This window comes from Thunnus maccoyii, chromosome 2 (assembly GCF_910596095.1).
Source record: "Thunnus maccoyii chromosome 2, fThuMac1.1, whole genome shotgun sequence".
Lineage (NCBI taxonomy): Eukaryota > Metazoa > Chordata > Actinopteri > Scombriformes > Scombridae > Thunnus > Thunnus maccoyii.
In genome coordinates, this window is record NC_056534.1 from 5,989,317 (window position 1) to 6,006,734 (window position 17,418).

General features: G+C 37.6%; 1 protein-coding gene and 1 long non-coding RNA gene across 2 annotated transcripts in view; both read left to right on the top strand.

The window, feature by feature from the left end:
• Positions 1 to 6,527, top strand: part of LOC121912949 (B-cell receptor CD22-like) — a 105,385-nt gene extending 98,858 nt beyond the window's left edge. Inside the window, exons 5-9 of the mRNA XM_042435532.1 lie at positions 3,130 to 3,390; positions 5,566 to 5,647; positions 5,723 to 5,783; positions 5,945 to 6,105; positions 6,261 to 6,527. Of these exons, the coding sequence (XP_042291466.1) occupies positions 3,130 to 3,390; positions 5,566 to 5,647; positions 5,723 to 5,783; positions 5,945 to 6,105; positions 6,261 to 6,327 (632 nt within the window). The 3' untranslated portion in view covers positions 6,328 to 6,527. The remainder of the gene's footprint in view (positions 1 to 3,129; positions 3,391 to 5,565; positions 5,648 to 5,722; positions 5,784 to 5,944; positions 6,106 to 6,260) is intronic.
• Positions 6,528 to 16,551: 10,024 nt separating this feature from the next.
• Positions 16,552 to 17,144, top strand: LOC121913142. The gene is made up of 3 exons (XR_006100218.1): positions 16,552 to 16,581; positions 16,746 to 16,906; positions 17,059 to 17,144. It is a non-coding gene; the product is annotated as an uncharacterized LOC121913142 (long non-coding RNA).
• Positions 17,145 to 17,418: the final 274 nt, after the last annotated feature.

The following is a 17,418-nucleotide window of genomic DNA, read 5'->3' on the forward strand; positions in this document are numbered from 1 at the left end:
CTTATTCTTTCTAACATAGATTACATCAAGTCTTTGGACAACAGTAAAATATGCTTTTAACATATATGTTTACTGTCTAATTTCTCCTCATGCATATTTATAATACTAAGAAAGAGGAAGGAAATCAAGTCATTTAACATCCTGATATCTGACTACTGCTCACAGATCACAGAGGACGAGCATCTTAACAGACAACGTCCTTCTCTGTTGTGAGTAGAATAGTTTACTGATATGACTATTACATGTTTTGTACATTATTTGATGTATTTTATTGTCTCTGAAGCCTCACAGAGAGATGAGAGGAGCAGCTATGAGTTTAACAGCAGCAGTGAGTGGATTTGTTGTCTTCCTTCTCTCTGTGTCAGGTACTGTATATCTACATTTACATTTTAGGACATTTAGCACACTTATTCAGAGCAGCATGAAGTCATTTTGAGAAAGTAAATATAAAATATCCCAGATCAGCACTTTTCTAGGTTTGATGTATGTGTGATGCAGTATGATGAATAACTTTTAAACTCTACAACACCAAACATTCACTTCTGTTTATTCCTGTGTAAAATATAGCTGTTGAATGAACACAACAAAAATAATAACAGTATTTACTGCTGAACACTTTAATAATAATATATCAAGATGTTCAGCTGTGTCTGTGTCATGGGTGGTGGGGGTGAGGGTGTCTAGCTAATAAGTTTTGTCCACCCTCCCTCCATGGATTGTAAGAATCATATATTTTTATACATGCATATGCATATGTACATAGTTCTATGATGGTACAGCAATGCACTGAGAATTTTATCTTGTCATGATGTTTTAAATCTGTTTGGTAATTTCTGCACTCTGTACTGTAGAGCTGGACAACTGTTTTAGCTGCTACAGGTATAATAGTTGGCCCCTCCTGTTAAAACTTGTCACACATCTTATTTTAGCCACTTTCAAAAGTTTCCCTCACGTCATGTTCTGCATTTCTTTGTGGTTTTCACACTTAATTGAGCAGCAACTTGACCAAAGAACTAACAGAGAGGAAACTAACCAAGACAATCAAAGACTCTCTAACGATTCATTTTCTTCTTCTTTTTCTGTTCAGTAAAACTGCATTAATGTTCACAGGTTCAATACATTTTTGTTTTTTCACTGCACCTTCAGACTGTACGATGTTCTGTCTCAGTGCACAGAGAGATTAACTGTAAACAGCTTCTAAAACTGTTTCTTTATACTGTAAATTCAAAGTATGTATGAATATCTTTGGACTTTTCTATGCCTGTGCTCACACAGGTAGAATTCAGAAATAATATCATGAAAGTCATACACTGGAATTATAAAGTGCCTAAAAAGTAAATAAACATGGAGAGAAAGAATGATACAGAACAAGTCTGTCAAGTTTTAATGAGGTGAAAACAACATTGATGTACCACTGATCTGCTGCTCTACTCCAAAAAAGTTAGTTAAATATGTTTTTACTCATTTTCTGTTTGAAGGACTTGTTTGATAACATATAAGAGACACATTTCAGGCATTTAGCTTTTTTAAAACTACAATGAACAAGGATAACAACAGTAGAAACTTGGACTAAAGCTGAAACACTCAGCAGTAACAAATGATAAAATACTGTATTCCAGTTAAGTTCTAGTTAGATTGATGCACAATGAGGAGCTTTGGATGACAACAACTACACATAACGTCATGTTGGTGCCGTGATCCAATTTGTCTTATTCACTGATTCTTAACTTGTTATGAATCTGATTGTGGTTTCTGATGTGCTCTGTGTTACAGTGGTACAGGGTCAGAATGACTGGGGAGTGACTTACACTTCTACTCAGATCTGTGCCTTAAAAGGATCAACAGTGGACATAATCTGCACCTACAAATACCCATCCAGAGTAAATGACCATGATAATGAAGTTGAGAGAACATTCTGGTATACTAAATTGAGTAATAAAGAACCCGTGGATCTGAGAACAGACTCAGAGTATTCAGGTCGTGTTCAGTGTCACTGTGATAAGAACGACTGCACTCTGACAATCACAGACCTGAGAGAGAGCGACTCAGCTGAGTACAAGTTCAGGTTCATAACAAACCAACCAAGAGGGAAATTTACTGGTTCACCTGGAGTCACTTTGAATGTCACAGGTAACATTTTCATTGGAAGACTTAATGTAACTTCAAATGGTTAATCTTGGAAATAGTACTGTGAATGTTTGTGGTGATATTTTGTGCATGTATAAAGATAAATGACATTTTTATTCTTTCTTTACATTTCTAGCTATCCAGGTGCAGGTGAACAGATCAACAGCCTGCAAAGTTCATACCTGTGTTCGGGCAGAGATGAAGTGTCACAGCAGTTGTCATCTAGATGATCGTCCCTCCTACATCTGGAACAAGAATGGACGGATAATAACAGAACAAACATCTCCTTTTTTTTTGGGGCTTTTTTTATCCTGCCGACAGCTATTCCTGTGCTTTGAAAGGACATGAGACGTTCTCCTCTCCTTCAGTGTGTGAGTTTATTCCACGAGCATGAGCATAATCAGCAGAGTAACAGTTATAAGTGTCAGGTTATGATGTCTGCACTGTACAGCTGCATGATTATGATTGGATCATAATATTAAAACATGTCAATATTTTCTCCTTCAGATGCACACAAGATTCCTCTGGTGTCTGTGAGTCCCTCTGGGGACATTATGTTGGACAGTTCTGTGACTCTGAACTGTAGCAGTGATGCTAACCCAGCAACTAATTACACCTGGTACAAGAAGAATGTAAATCCAGACCTTCAACCTCTCAGTAAAGAACCACAGCTTGTCTTCAGCTCCATCCAGTCCTCTGACTCTGGAGAGTATTACTGTACAGCTGAGAACCAGCTGGGGAAGAGGACATCTGAATACATCTTTATTGATGTGAAATGTGAGTCAAACAGTTCATTTAAAAAGCAACATACAGCTGTTGGTCTTGTCAACCTTGTTAAAAAAAGTGGAAAAGATTTGTCTGATCATGTCTGTTTTCTTCAGCTCTGCCTGCTTCACATTCAGTCTGCTGCTGTAGTTCACTGAGCAGCTCCAATACAACATGTTGTACTAATGCAACCCTTCCTCATTTTATAGTTAATTCATTTTGATACATCTCCTCCAGATGCTCCAAAGCTTCCCTCTGTGTCAGTGAGTCCCTCTGGTGAGATAGTGGAGGGCAGTTCAGTGACTCTGACCTGTAGCAGTGATGCTAACCCAGCAGCTAATTATACCTGGTACAAGGAGAATGAAGACTCACCAAAAGCATCAGGACAGATCTTCACCATCACTCATGTCAGACCTCAACACAGCGGGAATTATTACTGTGAAGCCCAGAATAGAAGAGGACGTCATAACTCCACCTTATATCTGACTGTTGTGGCAGGTAAGTTTTTTGATTTCAGCTACACACACACTGCACCAGGACTCATTACACACCATCTGATGTAATGCAGGGAGGATAGTCGTCATCTAGACTGTCTTCATAAGAGACAGTAAAACAGGTTTGTGTGATTCACTGCTGACTAGAGGAATCAGCTCAATTAAAAAAGTAAAGAGAGATCTGAGCAAGAAAAAACTCTGAATTTTCATGTCAAAATGTTTCTTATTCATAAATTATATTTCCAAGGATTATGTGACCTCTGATTAGGCTGAAGTGATGATGCAGGCTTTTTATATTTAACTAGTGGAGAGAGAGCTGTGTTCATGAATACAAGCAGTCAAGGTGAGATTTTTTCACACTGCGCTGCCTCACTCTATGAGACCAAGAGTCTAAATATTGAGCTGCTGCATTTTTTCATTTAGAGGATGAAGTTAAAGTGTGATCAAGTGGAGGTCTTGGTAAACTGTGGACACTCTAGAGGAGTTAAATCTCCAGCTTGTATGGGAGAATATGGAGACTCCATTGAAAAACTGATTTTCAATGTAATTTAAAGGAAAACACATGAACTTGTAAGAAAGATGTGAGGAATCATATTTTTTTTACAACAGCACCCTCTACTGGGCCAATGGCCATTTGTGGTCCATCACTCACTCAGTAATGCATCACACACCACCAGCTGTGCTGAGGAAGCTGCAGGAAGAGAGGAGAGTTTGCTCACTGCAGCTGCTGACACTGTCACCAGTGTTTTGTAAAAATATATTTCTTTTTTCCCACATTTGTCACAGATTAAAGTAAGATGGTAAAGGGCAGTACTGGATCACTAAGACATTTAGTTAAAGATCCCCTCCAAACATGTTTTAAGACTTATAAAAATACTTTGCTTTGAATAATTATTTGTGTCTAATATGTTTTTTCCACAGAAAACTTACTAGTTAGAAATTCCTAAAATTATATCTACTTCTTCTCCCTCATTGAATAAACTTCCAGAATCTATAAATATGTAAATATTTTTCATTTTAAAAGTTGAACCACTGGATACAAGATGTCTCCTACTTCACTGTAAAGTCCATTCTCAATGTTTGTGCACTGGAGAAGTTTCCACATCACACTTGTGTAAGTTGCATATTGGACCAGGATAAGCTTCCAAAGTAGTTGTGATGTCACAGATCATGCTAATAGGCACAGCTTTAACTTAGATTTTCAGTGATTTTCATGTTAAATATATTCTAAGCTGAAAAGAGCTGTTAGAGTTTAGAATGAAGAGAACTGAATATACATGTGTAGCCCGTAGAATTAGATGCCACACAGGACACAATTACTTCAGGGGTTCTTGTAGCTTTAATTTTATTGTTGACCATGTTTGCAACAGGTCATTTTAACAGAGTGTTTAAGCTACTGAGTCCTTTTAGAGAGCAGCTCATGTGCTTTCACAGCTTGTTGCAGACTTAATACAAAAAATTATGTAAAAGAAAAATGACAAAAACAAAACACAGCAGTGGGCCATGACCATTGACAAAAAACACAAAAAAGAACCAGACAAAAACACACTCAACAACCACAAAGCCACAAAAACAACTCATGCACACACCCGATGCACAAAGCACACCTGCAAAGGACACTAACACCTCAACAAGTCCCACCAAACCCACACGGAACTCCCTGGAGATTGCACAACTCAACACACTGTTGTTTACCTTCAAACAGTGTTAAAATTAATTTAAAACCTGAACCAAACCAAACCAAAATTCCAGGTCATGAACTCCAGTAGTGTCTACTAATTTACACGACGGAGTCACAGCACCGTCCACCCTGCAAATCTCCTGTTGTTTGAACGTAAAACAGGAAGAAAGACCAAGATGCATTTGGCAGAGTGACAGTAATATTACTCATTGCTGCTACCTTGTGACCAAAATCAGCAATAACAAGTGAGACTGTGACACTTACAATTTGCCTCAAATGTTAATAAGACTGAAACAATTTTACACTCAGAAGAAAACAACAAAGAACACATGTATTAACATTCAAACAACTTTGAGAGCTATACCTCACCTAAATGGAAAATTAAATCTGAACCGTTTTACCACCAGGCTACATATATATTGACCAAAACGTTGGACTCAAACATGCTGTAATACCCTTATTAACTGTCAGTGTTTTCTTTTCATCTCTGTTCTCCAGGAGCAGGAAAATCAATAGCTGCTGGAGTAACAACTGCTGTTCTCCTGTTTATCATCATCCTCTCTGTCTTCCTGTGGATGAGGTGAGCAGTTCTATTTCACTAAATCATTGATCAAAATTCAGTCATTTGTGTTTTTTAATTAATTCTTCTAACCAGAAAAAAGAGAGCCTCCAATCAATGGTCTGAGGCTGAGGAGAGACCAGACAACAGAGAGAGGGTGAGGAGGGAAAGTTATACTATTCTATCCTGGTTCCACACTTCCACAGTCATCTTAAAGTGCAACTAGAAAACTCATCTGACTGTCAAGCACTTCATGTTGTTTCATAACAATCCTTCATCACACAAACCAACACTTTCCTCATTTCTATCACCCTCCAGACACAGCCGGAAGAGCTGTACGCCAGCGTGCACTTCTCCAACAACCAGGCAGATCCTCTCTACTCCAACATCAGATCAGCTCAGCCCCACAGACACATGGAGGAACAAGAGGTTGTCCAGTGCGCTGCTGTCACATTTAACAGAGCCGGTACTGCCCCGAGGTGAGCAGCTCTTCACACAGGAACATAGTAGTAACAGTTTTATTTCAGTTTTTCATTTGTTATATTTGCCTTTTACATCCTTATTATGACTGTTTGTATAATTTAGTACAATATCTTCACAATCACCTGATTAACTTTTTTAATTTCCCTCTCAGAACCAGAGGTCAGGAAACTGAAGAAGATCCAGCTGCACTTTACAGCACAGTCAACAAAACCTCATGAACACATCAGCAATTTCACGCTTTTGTTTTGTTTTGTTTTTATGCATTTTTGAAAACAATGAGAAGAACTGCTTCAAACTGTCTTGCTTACTACTGTAATATTTATTAAAGGAGCAGTGTGTAGGAATTAGTGGCATCTAGTGGTGAGGTTGCAGATTGCAACTGAATACACCTCCTCTCCCCTTCTAAGCATGTAGGAGAACCTATGGTGGCCACTAAACTTGTAAATAACGTGAAAGGCCCTCTCTAGAGCCAGTGTTCAGTTTGTCCATTCTGGGCTACTGTAGAAACATGGCAGGCTCTGTGGAAGGGGACCCGCTCCCTGTGCAGATATAAAGGGCTCATTCGAAGATAACGGAAACACAACAATTCTTATTTTCAGGTGATTACATACTTATGAATATTATATTCCATTTCTGCAAAGTCCTTTCCACTAGATGCCACTAAACTCTGCACACTGCACCTTTAAATCACAATGCTTCAGTCTGTCCGACCTTCACTGGGCATAAATTCCTTTACTTCAACAGTAAAATAACAAGTTAAAGTGTCAGTTGAAATTGCTAAATTATAAAATATATAGCTGTCTCTATAATGCATTCTCAGAGAGGTCCGCCCTGAAACCTATATATTTTAATATTCATGACATTTCTTTGTTCACCATCATGTGTGCTTGTATACAGCCTTTGGAAATATGCACTTGTTCTACCTCCTTAACATTTTTCCTCTCTTTATTTCTTTTTTTCTTCATTGACTTGAATGGGTTTTTATCTGGTTTGTTTTTCAAAGCTTTACCAGTCGGTCAGTTTTAGCCTGACAGCCACCAAACTTCATGTAGGTCATGCTGCCTTGACTCCCACTTGCTAGCTTGTTATTTTACTGCTGAAGTAAAATCCCATTCAGACCTAGCTCCTGTACTTATTCATTTCATTGTGGATCCTTTGAAACAATGGAAGAAAGCAGTAAGCAGCATTTGGATTGACAACATAACTGATCCGCCAGTAGGATTTATCATCAGTGCCAGACAGCCTCAACATATTTATTGTTTCTGTTTGTTAAAGATGCAAGTAGTGAAGGTGATCCCAGTGACAAAACTTTCATTGTAAAACCTGCTAATTTAAACTTGTAGTGTTTGTGCGACTGGAGTCACCAGAGTCATTTTGTGGAGCTATGTATACTTGCCAATGTAATATTTATTAACATTGAGTTAGAGGAGATATACTAAAGATTATTATAACTTGAAGCTTTGGACATGTCTCAGGAGTAGTGTATCAGTTAGTTAACAAGTGGTAAGATTGTAATGTGTAAGATGTTTAAAACACACTGGAGTATTAGAGAGCTTTTACTGATCAACTTGTAACTTCCTATTGCTGCCACTAGATATTAGTAAAGAGTTATATTTCATTGATAACAGACCATTTCCACTGTTCTTTCTGTATTTGCAGTATGTCTTCCAGTTTCATTATTACAACCAGTTTTATTGTCAGTCAAGTATCTGTTGTCAATATTCTAACATTCATCTTGTGAATTATTTCTACTGCCTTACAGTAACATTACAATTGTCTGTTTTTCTGCTTTCTTTATACATATTATTACAGCCTGTTTTTGCTCTATATCACAATTTCTAAACCATGTAATCACTTTTGTCCTTGTTCTTTCTTTATTGAATAAAAAATGATCTCAGTTCTAATTGGAGAGATGAGTCACTTATTGTGACAGTGATTGCAGTAAATCAGAATCTTAGATTGTGAATGACGTCAAACTACTCATATAATAAAATTAGTGATATGATTTACACATGCATGCATGGTTTAGTCCCAAACACAAGGAGTGAAATGTTACAACTGACCCCATAGTCCATGTTAGTTGTAACATACCCTGGGGTGAAATGTAACATTATGAAGTAAGGATTATGACAAAACTTAAGATATTGAAAACTTTTTATTCAACACTTAAATGATTTTTGATGATTTTTTAACATAATCGGGATGTGTGTCTGTGTGTTACACTAACATTTGAAAATAGTAATAAAACTGAAAAGAACGTGTAAATGTGCACCAGGTCCATCAATTGAACATTAATGTGTGTCTGTGTGAGTGTGTCTGTGTGTTCCCAGTATGTATGGAGTATGTATGGCACTCCAAAATGTTGAGAGGCACACCCTTGGCAGTCTTTCTCTTACATGACCTAGGCACACTGAAATTCAAAGTAAACATAGAAATACAATTAATTTTTTGCTTGGGGTAGGTTGTAACATTTTTTCACATGTTGTTACAACTAACCCAGACTCTTGTAGCCATGAACTAGCTTACCTTACAGCTAACAAATAAAACATTAGCACTAACCACTTGCATGAAAGATATCTACACAGACACATAATTAACATGATTTAAGTTTGATGAGTTCATCTACAAAGTAGGCAATGCTATCAAAAATAAATGAAGTAAAAAAAAATACCTTCTTGCCTCAAAATATTTTTTTTTCTTTCTAAAATTGGCTGTGTCTGCCACAAGGTGCTACTTCCTCACATGTGGTAAAAGGACAAATTTGAGCATGTGCAGCGCATCCGTCACATGTGTCATGTTTTTTAAACTGTGCCCACAATTAAAAAGAGTAAAATAATAAAAATATCTCATTATTTCTCTTCTCTCTTTAAATTACTAACAGCCTAGAACACTGATCTCTTATTCTCTCTAACATAGATTGTATTAAGTCTTTGCAAAACGGTAAAACTTGGTTGTCACTTCTGCCTTTGCTGGCAACTGGAACCTCATGCATTTTCATAATAAGAGGAAGGAAATGTGGTCATTTAATTTTAGTCTTACATCTGACATCTGGTCACAGATCACAGAGGACGAGCACCTTAACAGACAACACCCTTCTCTGTTGTGAGTGGAATAGTTATTACTATTATATGTTTTGTACATTATTTGATGTATTTTATTGTCTCTGAAGCCTCACAGAGAGATGAGAGGAGCAGCTATGAGTTTAACAGCAGCAGTGAGTGGATTTGTTGTCTTCCTTCTCTCTGTGTCAGGTAATGTATGTCTACATTTACATTTTAGGACATTTAGCACACTTATTCAGAGCAGCATGAAGTAATTTTTAGAAAGTAAATATAAAATATCCCAGATCAGCACTTTTCTAGGTTTGATGTATGTGTGATGCAGTATGATGAATAACTTTTAAGCTTTACAACACCAAACATTCACTTCTGTTTATTCTTGTGTAAAATATAGCTGTTGAATGAAGCTGTTGGTGGGGGTGGGGGTGTCTAGCTAATAAGGTTTTTCCACCCTCTCTCCATGTAAGAATCATATATTTTTATACATGCATATGCATATATACATAGTTCTATGATGGTACAGCAATGCACTGAGAATTTCATCTTGTCATGATGTTTAAAATCTGTTTGGTAATTTCTGCACTCTGTACTGTAGAGCTGGACATCTGTTTTAGATGTTACAGTTATAACAGTTGCCCCTTCCTGTTAAAACTTGTCATCCATTTTATTTTAGCTGCTTTCAATAGTTTCCCTCACTTCATGTTCTGCATTTCTTTGTGGTTTTCACACTTAATTGAGCAGCAACTTGACCAAAAAACTAACAGAGAGGAAACTAACCAAGACAAGCACAGACTCTCTAATGATTCATTTACTTCTTCTTTTCCTGTTCAGTAAAACTGCATTAATGTTCACAGCTTCAATACATTCTTGTTCCTTCATTGCACCTTCAGACTGTACGATGTTCTGTCTCAGTGCACAGAGAGATTAACTGTAAACAGCATCTTTGTACTGTAAATTCATGATATCTAATTCTAAGAAAAAACATCTTTGGACTATTCGATGAGTGTTTTCACCCAGGCATGATTCAGTAATTATGTTATGAAAGTCATATACTGGAATTATAAAGAGGCTAAAAAGTAAATAAACATGGAGAGAAAGAATGATACAGAACAAGTCTGTCAAGTTTTAATGAGGTGAAAACAACATTGATGTACCACTGATCTGCTGCTCTACTCCAAAAAAGTTAGTTAAATATGTTTTTACTCATTTTCTGTTTGAAGGACTTGCTTGATAACACATAAGAGACACATTTCAGATCTTTAGCTTTTTTAAAACTACAATGAACAAGGATAACAACAGTAGCAACTTGGACTAAAGCTGAAACACTCAGCAGTAACAAATGATAAAATATGATAAACAACTGATAAAATATTGTATTCCAGTTCAGTTCTAGTTAGATTGATGCACGATGAGGAGCTTTGAATGACAACAACTACACATAAAGCCATATTGGTGCCGTGATCCAATTTGTCTTATTCACTGATTCTTAACTTGTTCTGAATCTGATTGTGGTTTCTGATGTGCTCTGTGTTACAGTGGTACAGGGTCAGAATGACTGGGGAGTGACTTACACTTCTACTCAGATCTGTGCCTTAAAAAGATCAACAGTGGACATAAACTACACCTACAGATACCCATCCAGAGTGAATGACCATGATACTGAAGTTCAAGAAACATTCTGGTTTATTAAAGGTGATGAATTTGTGAATCTGAGAACAGACTCAGAGTATTCAGGTCGTGTTCAGCATCACTGTGATAAGAACAACTGCACTCTGAGAATCACAGACCTGAGAGAGAGCGACTCAGCTGAGTACAAGTTCATGTTCATAACAAACCAACCAGGAGGGAGATTTACTGGTTCACCTGGAGTCACTTTGACTGTCACAGGTAACATTTTCATTGGAAGACTTAATGTAACTTCAAATGGTTAATATCTTAGAAATAGTATTGTGAATGTCTGTGTGTGTCTGAACATAAATGACATTTAGATGTATTTTAATGTCATTTAATACTGATTGTAATTGAAGGCTTTACATTATTGTGTGTGTGTGTGTGTGTATATATATATATATATATATATATGTTTGTATATATATATATATATATATATATATATATATATATACATATATATATCTGTGTGTGTGTGTGTGTGTGTGTGTATTCCTTTTTTTTCCTCGCAGATCCGAATCTACAAGTGCTGAAACGCTCAAAAGACTACCAGGATTATCTGAAGTGTAACAGCAGTTGTCGTCTACCTGATAGTTCTTCCTTCATCTGGTACAAGAATGGACAGAAAATTCAGGATGAAACATCTTCTACTTATAAAAAGTTCCTTTCCTCCTCAGACAGCTTTTCCTGTGCTGTAAAAGGATCTGAGCATCATCCTGCTCCTTCAGTGTGTGAGTTTACAACACAGTCTCTCACTAACAAAACCACATCTAGTGGAGCCTTTAACCTATTGTACTATACCTTGTATTTACATGTAATTAAGGGGCAGCATGTGATTCAGAAATTGACATAGAAGTGGATCAAAACCAAACCACAGCCCCATGAGATTTTACACATGTTGAACTCTTATCTTATTCATTGTGTTGACTGTGACATAAATGTAAAATAAGAGCTTACTGTATATTTAAAAAGTCACTTTACTCAAAGTACACAAAACATAGTTTCTGACGTGCTCCTTTTCTAATCATGTGAATAGTTACAGTTTCATGTGCCTAAATTTTGAAATATCAATCCTGGAATAGTCTGCTGCCATCCCAGTACAAAGAAAGTGAATTAAATATTGTTTGTAGTGCTTAAAGCTTTGAAAACCAATATTTGAAAACAATCTATCTATGTGTCTTATCAGAAACATCGTCCCTGTTACTTTGGATAATTTACAGACCTTGTTGTGGACAGTTTTTATAGAGAGTACATCTTGAGTAGAAAGTAGTTCCAATGAAAATTGTTGACAGATATGTCTGTGGATGATTCAGAGTAACCAAAACAATTTTGAAACATGATTTTTATGCACAAACTAAATTCTGTTGACCTACATTGTGTTGAGTTGGCAGCGTCTCAAAACCTGAAAAGTTAAACCACAACTAACTTTGTATCTTTGTGAATAGATACCACAAATAAGTCATTCTATAATATATATTAATAATCAATAATAATTCTTTTTGTCACCTACACACACACACGACTAAGGATTCAGGACTAACTGCTATTTTAAATGAATTCTATCTCTCAGGTGTCTATGGTCCATACTGCAACAGAGTGACTTACACTGACAGAAGCATCTGTGCCTTCAGAGGCTCATCAGTGGACATTTCCTGCACATACCACATTTTAGGATCTATCACATCAAAATTCTGGTTCAGTCCTAAACGTAGTCATCAGTGGCAGAATTCCTCACAGCCTGAGGACCTTCGTGAAGACTCCCAGTATGCAGGTCGTGTTCAGCTCCTAGAAACAGAGAGAGGACGCTCCACTCTGAGAATCTCTGACCTGAGAGAGAACGATTCAGCCCAGTATCACTTCACATTCAAAACACGAAGATTTGAATGGAGGAGTAGTTTACCTGGATCAACTCTGACTGTCACAGGTACTGATGAACACAAACACTGATGACTAGTGAAAGTGGTGAATAGTTATTGTTGAAGAGTTGCACATGAAATTGATTTGATTATATTGAGTACTTTCTCCCATTTACACTTTTGATTGGATGATCCCAAATCATTTCACCCACAAGAACTATGAAGGTTATTTTGACTGTATGTTTGTATATTTTACTGGTAACTAATGACATTTTGGGTCCTTCTTCACATATGCAGCTCTCCAGGTGCAGATTACGACAATGACAGTCCATCAGTCTTATACCGAGGCAGAGCTGAAATGTCTCAGCAGCTGCAGTCCAGCAGGTCATATTTCTTACATCTGGTTCAAGAACGGACAGAAAGTTATGAAGGAGGAAACTTCTCTTTATTCAGGGCAGTTTAATCCTGGTGACAACATCTCCTGTGCTTTGAGAGGACATGAGGATTACCGCTCTCCTTCAGTGTGTGAGTTTACCTAAATATGTCACTAACACAATGTCAAAATGTATCCAAGGTAACAGACAGGTGATTTATATGAGGGAATCAACTTTCACCACGCACTTAGTATCTAAGATTTACTTCTTACACTGTGTCAATTGTTCAACTGTTGTCCAACTATGTTTTCTCCTCCAGATGCCCCAAAGTTTCCCTCTGTGTCAGTGAGTCTCTCTGGTGAAATCATTGAGGGCAGTTCAGTGACTCTGAACTGTAGCAGTGATGCTAACCCAGCAACTAATTACACCTGGTACAAGAAGAATGTAAATCCAGACCTACAACCTCTCAGTAAAGAACCACAGCTTGTCTTCATCTCCATCCAGTCCTCTGACTCTGGAGAGTATTACTGTACAGCTGAGAACCAGCTGGGGAAGAGGACATCTGAATACATTTTTATTGATGTGAAATGTGAGTCAAACAGGTCATTTAAGAAGCAACATACAGCGGTTGGTCTTGTCAACCTTGTTAAAAAATACTAGGAAAGATTTGTCTGATCATGTCTGCTTTCTTCAGCTCTACTTGCTTCACATTCAGTCTGCTGCTGTAGTTCACTGAGCAGCTCCAATACAACATGTTGTACTAATGCAACCCTTCCTCATTTTATATGTAATTCATTTTGATACATCTCCTCCAGATCCTCCAAAGCTTCCCTCTGTGTCAGTGAGTCCCTCTGGTGAGATAGTGGAGGGCAGTTCAGTGACTCTGACCTGTAGCAGTGATGCTAACCCAGCAGCTAATTATACCTGGTACAAGGAGAATGAAGACTCACCAAAAGCATCAGGACAGATCTTCACCATCACTGATGTCAGACCTGAACACAGTGGGAATTATTACTGTGAAGTCAAGAACAGAAGAGGACATCATAACTCCACCTTATGTCTGACTGTTGTGGCAGGTAAGTTTTTCATTCAGCCGCACACACACTGCACTAGGACTCATTAGCTCATAGAGACAGTAAAACAGGTTTGTGTGATGCACTGCTGACTGGAGGAATCAGCTCAATTCAAATCATGGTGAAGAGAGATCTGAGCAAGAGAAAACTCTGAATTTTCATGTCAATGTGTTTCTTATTCATAAGTTATATTTCAAAGGATTATGTGATGTCTGATTAGGCTGAAGTGATGCAGGCTTTTTATATTTAACTAGTGGAGAGAGAGCTGTGTTCATGAATATAAGCAGTCAAGGTGAGATTTTTTCACACTGCGCTGCCTCACTCTATGAGACCAAGAGTCTAAATATTGAGCCGCTGCATTTTTTCATTTAGAGGAGGAAGTTAAAGTGTGACCAAGAGTATTCAGACACAACAGACCAAGTGGAGGTCTTGGTAAACTGTAGACACTCTAGAGGAGTTAAATCTCCTGCTTTTATGGGAGAATATGGAGACTCCATTGAAAAACTGATTTTCAATGTAATTTAAAGGAAAACACATGAACTTGTAAGAATGATGTGAGGAATCATATTTTCATACAGCACCCTCTACTGGGCCAATGGCCATTTGTGGTCCATCACTCACTCAGCAACGCATCACACACCACCAGCTGAGCTGAGGAAGCTGCAGGAAGAGAGGAGAGTTTACTCACTACAGCTGCTGACACTGTCGCCAGTGTTTTGTAAAAATGTATTTATTTTTTTTCACATTTGTAACAGATTAAAGTAAGATGGTAAAGGGCAGTACTGGATCACTAAGACATTTAGTTAAAGATCCCCCCCAAACATGTTTTAAGACATATAAAATACTTTGCTTTGAATAATAATTTGTGTATAATATGTTTATTCCACAAAAAACTTACTAGTTAGAAATTCTTAAAATGATATCTACTTCTTCTTCCTCATTGAATAAACTTCCAGAATCTATAAATATGTAAATTTTTTTCATTTTAAAACACTGGATACAAGATGTCTCCTTCTTCACTGTAAAGTCCATTCTCAGTGTTTGTGCACTGGAGGCTTCAAGTTTCAACATCACATTTATTTAAGTTGCATATTGGACCAGGATCAGCTTCCAAAGTAGTTGTGATGTCACAAATCATGCTCGTAGGCACAGCTTTAACTTGGATTTTCAGTGATTTTCATGTAAAATATATTCTAAGCTGAAAAGAGCTGTTTGAGTTTAGAATGAAGAAAACTGAATATACATGTGTAGCCCGTGGAATTAGATGCCACACAGGACACAATTACTTCAGTGGTTCTTGTAGCTTTAATTTTATTGTTGACCATGTTTGCAACAGGTCATTTTAACAGAGTGTTTAAGCTACTGAGTCTTTTTAGAGAGTAGCTCATGTGCTTTCACAGCTTGTTGCAGACTTAACACAAAAAATTATGTAAAAGAAAAATGACAATTAAACATGGCAGTGGGCCATGACCATTGACAAAAAACACAAAATAGGCCCAGACAAAAACACACTCAACAACCACAAATCCACAAAAACAACCCATGAATGCACAATGCATATCTGCAAAGAACACCCACACCTCAACAAGTCCCACCAAACCCACAAGGAACTCCCCGTAGATTGCACAACTCAACACACTGTTGTTTACCTTCAAACAGAGTTAAAATTAATTTAAAACCTGAACCATTCCTCTAGTAACAAAGTGCAATAGCAAGGTGTGGCTTTATGCACATTAACATTACCTTGCTGTGCAATTGAGAACACAGTGGTCGACGGCTGGTGGCAAAATCCCAGGTCATGAACTCCAGTAGTGTCTACTACTTTACACGACGGAGTCACAGCACCGTCCACTCTGCAAATCTCCTGTTGTTTGAACGTAAAACAGGAAGAAAGACCAAGATGCATTTGACAGAGTGACAGTAATATTACTCAACGCTACCACCTTGTGACCAAAATCAGCAATAACAAGTGAGACTGTGACACTTACAGTTTGTCTCAAATGTTAATTAGAATGAAACAATTTTACACTCAGATGAAAACAACAAAGAACACATGTATTAACATTCAAACAACTTTGAGAGCTATACCTCACCTAAGTGGAAAATTACATCTGAACCGATTTACCACCAGGCTACATATATATTGACCAAAACATTGGACCCAAACATGCTGTAATACCCTCATTAACTGTCAGTGGTTTCTTTTGATCGCTGTTCTCCAGGAGCAGGAAAATCATTAGCTGCTGGGGTAACAACTGCTGTTTTCCTGTTTATCATCATCCTCTCTGTCTTCCTGTGGATGAGGTGAGCAGTTCTGTTTCACTAAATCATTGTTCAAAATTCAGTCATTTCTGTTTTTAATTAATTTTTCTAACCAGGAAAAAGAGAGCCTCCAATCAAAGATCTGAGGCTGAGGAGAGACCAGACAACAGAGAGAGGGTGAGGAGGGAGAGTTATACTATTCTATCCTGGTTCCACACTTCCACAGTCACTATCTTAAAGTGCAACTAGAAAACTCATCTGACTGTCAAGCACTTCATGTTGTTTCTTAACAATCCTTCATCACAGAAACCAACACTTTCCTCATTTCTGTCACCCTCCAGACACAGCCGGAGGAGCAGTACGCCAGCGTGCACTTCTCCAACAACCAGACAGATCCTCTCTACTCCAACATCAGATCAGCTCAGCCCCACAGACACATGGAGGAACAAGAGGTCGTCCAGTACGCTGCTGTCACATTTAACAGAGCCGGTACTGCCCCGAGGTGAGCAGCTCTTCACACAGGAACATAGTAGCAACAGTTTTATTTCAGTTTTTCATTTGTTATATTTGCCTGTTACATCTTTATTATGACTGTTTGTATAATTTAATATATCTTCACAATCACCTGATTCATTTTTTTAATTTCCCTCTCAGAACCAGAGGTCAGGAAACTGAAGAAGATCCAGCTGCACTGTACAGCACAGTCAACAAAACCTCATGAACACATCAGCAATCTCATGTTTTGTTATGTTTTTTTCCATTTTTGAAAACAATGAGAAGATCTCCCCCGCAACGATTCATAATTGTGTTTAATATTATTTTGAAATATGCTATTTGTTATCTTAAAGGGGTCTAATCTGTGTTACATCTGTTTTATGTAACACTAAATTGAGTAATAAAGAACCCGTGGATCTGAGAACAGACTCAGAGTATTCAGGTCGTGTTCAGTATCACTGTGATAAGAACGACTGCACTCTGAGAATCACAGACCTGAGAGAGAGCGACTCAGCTGAG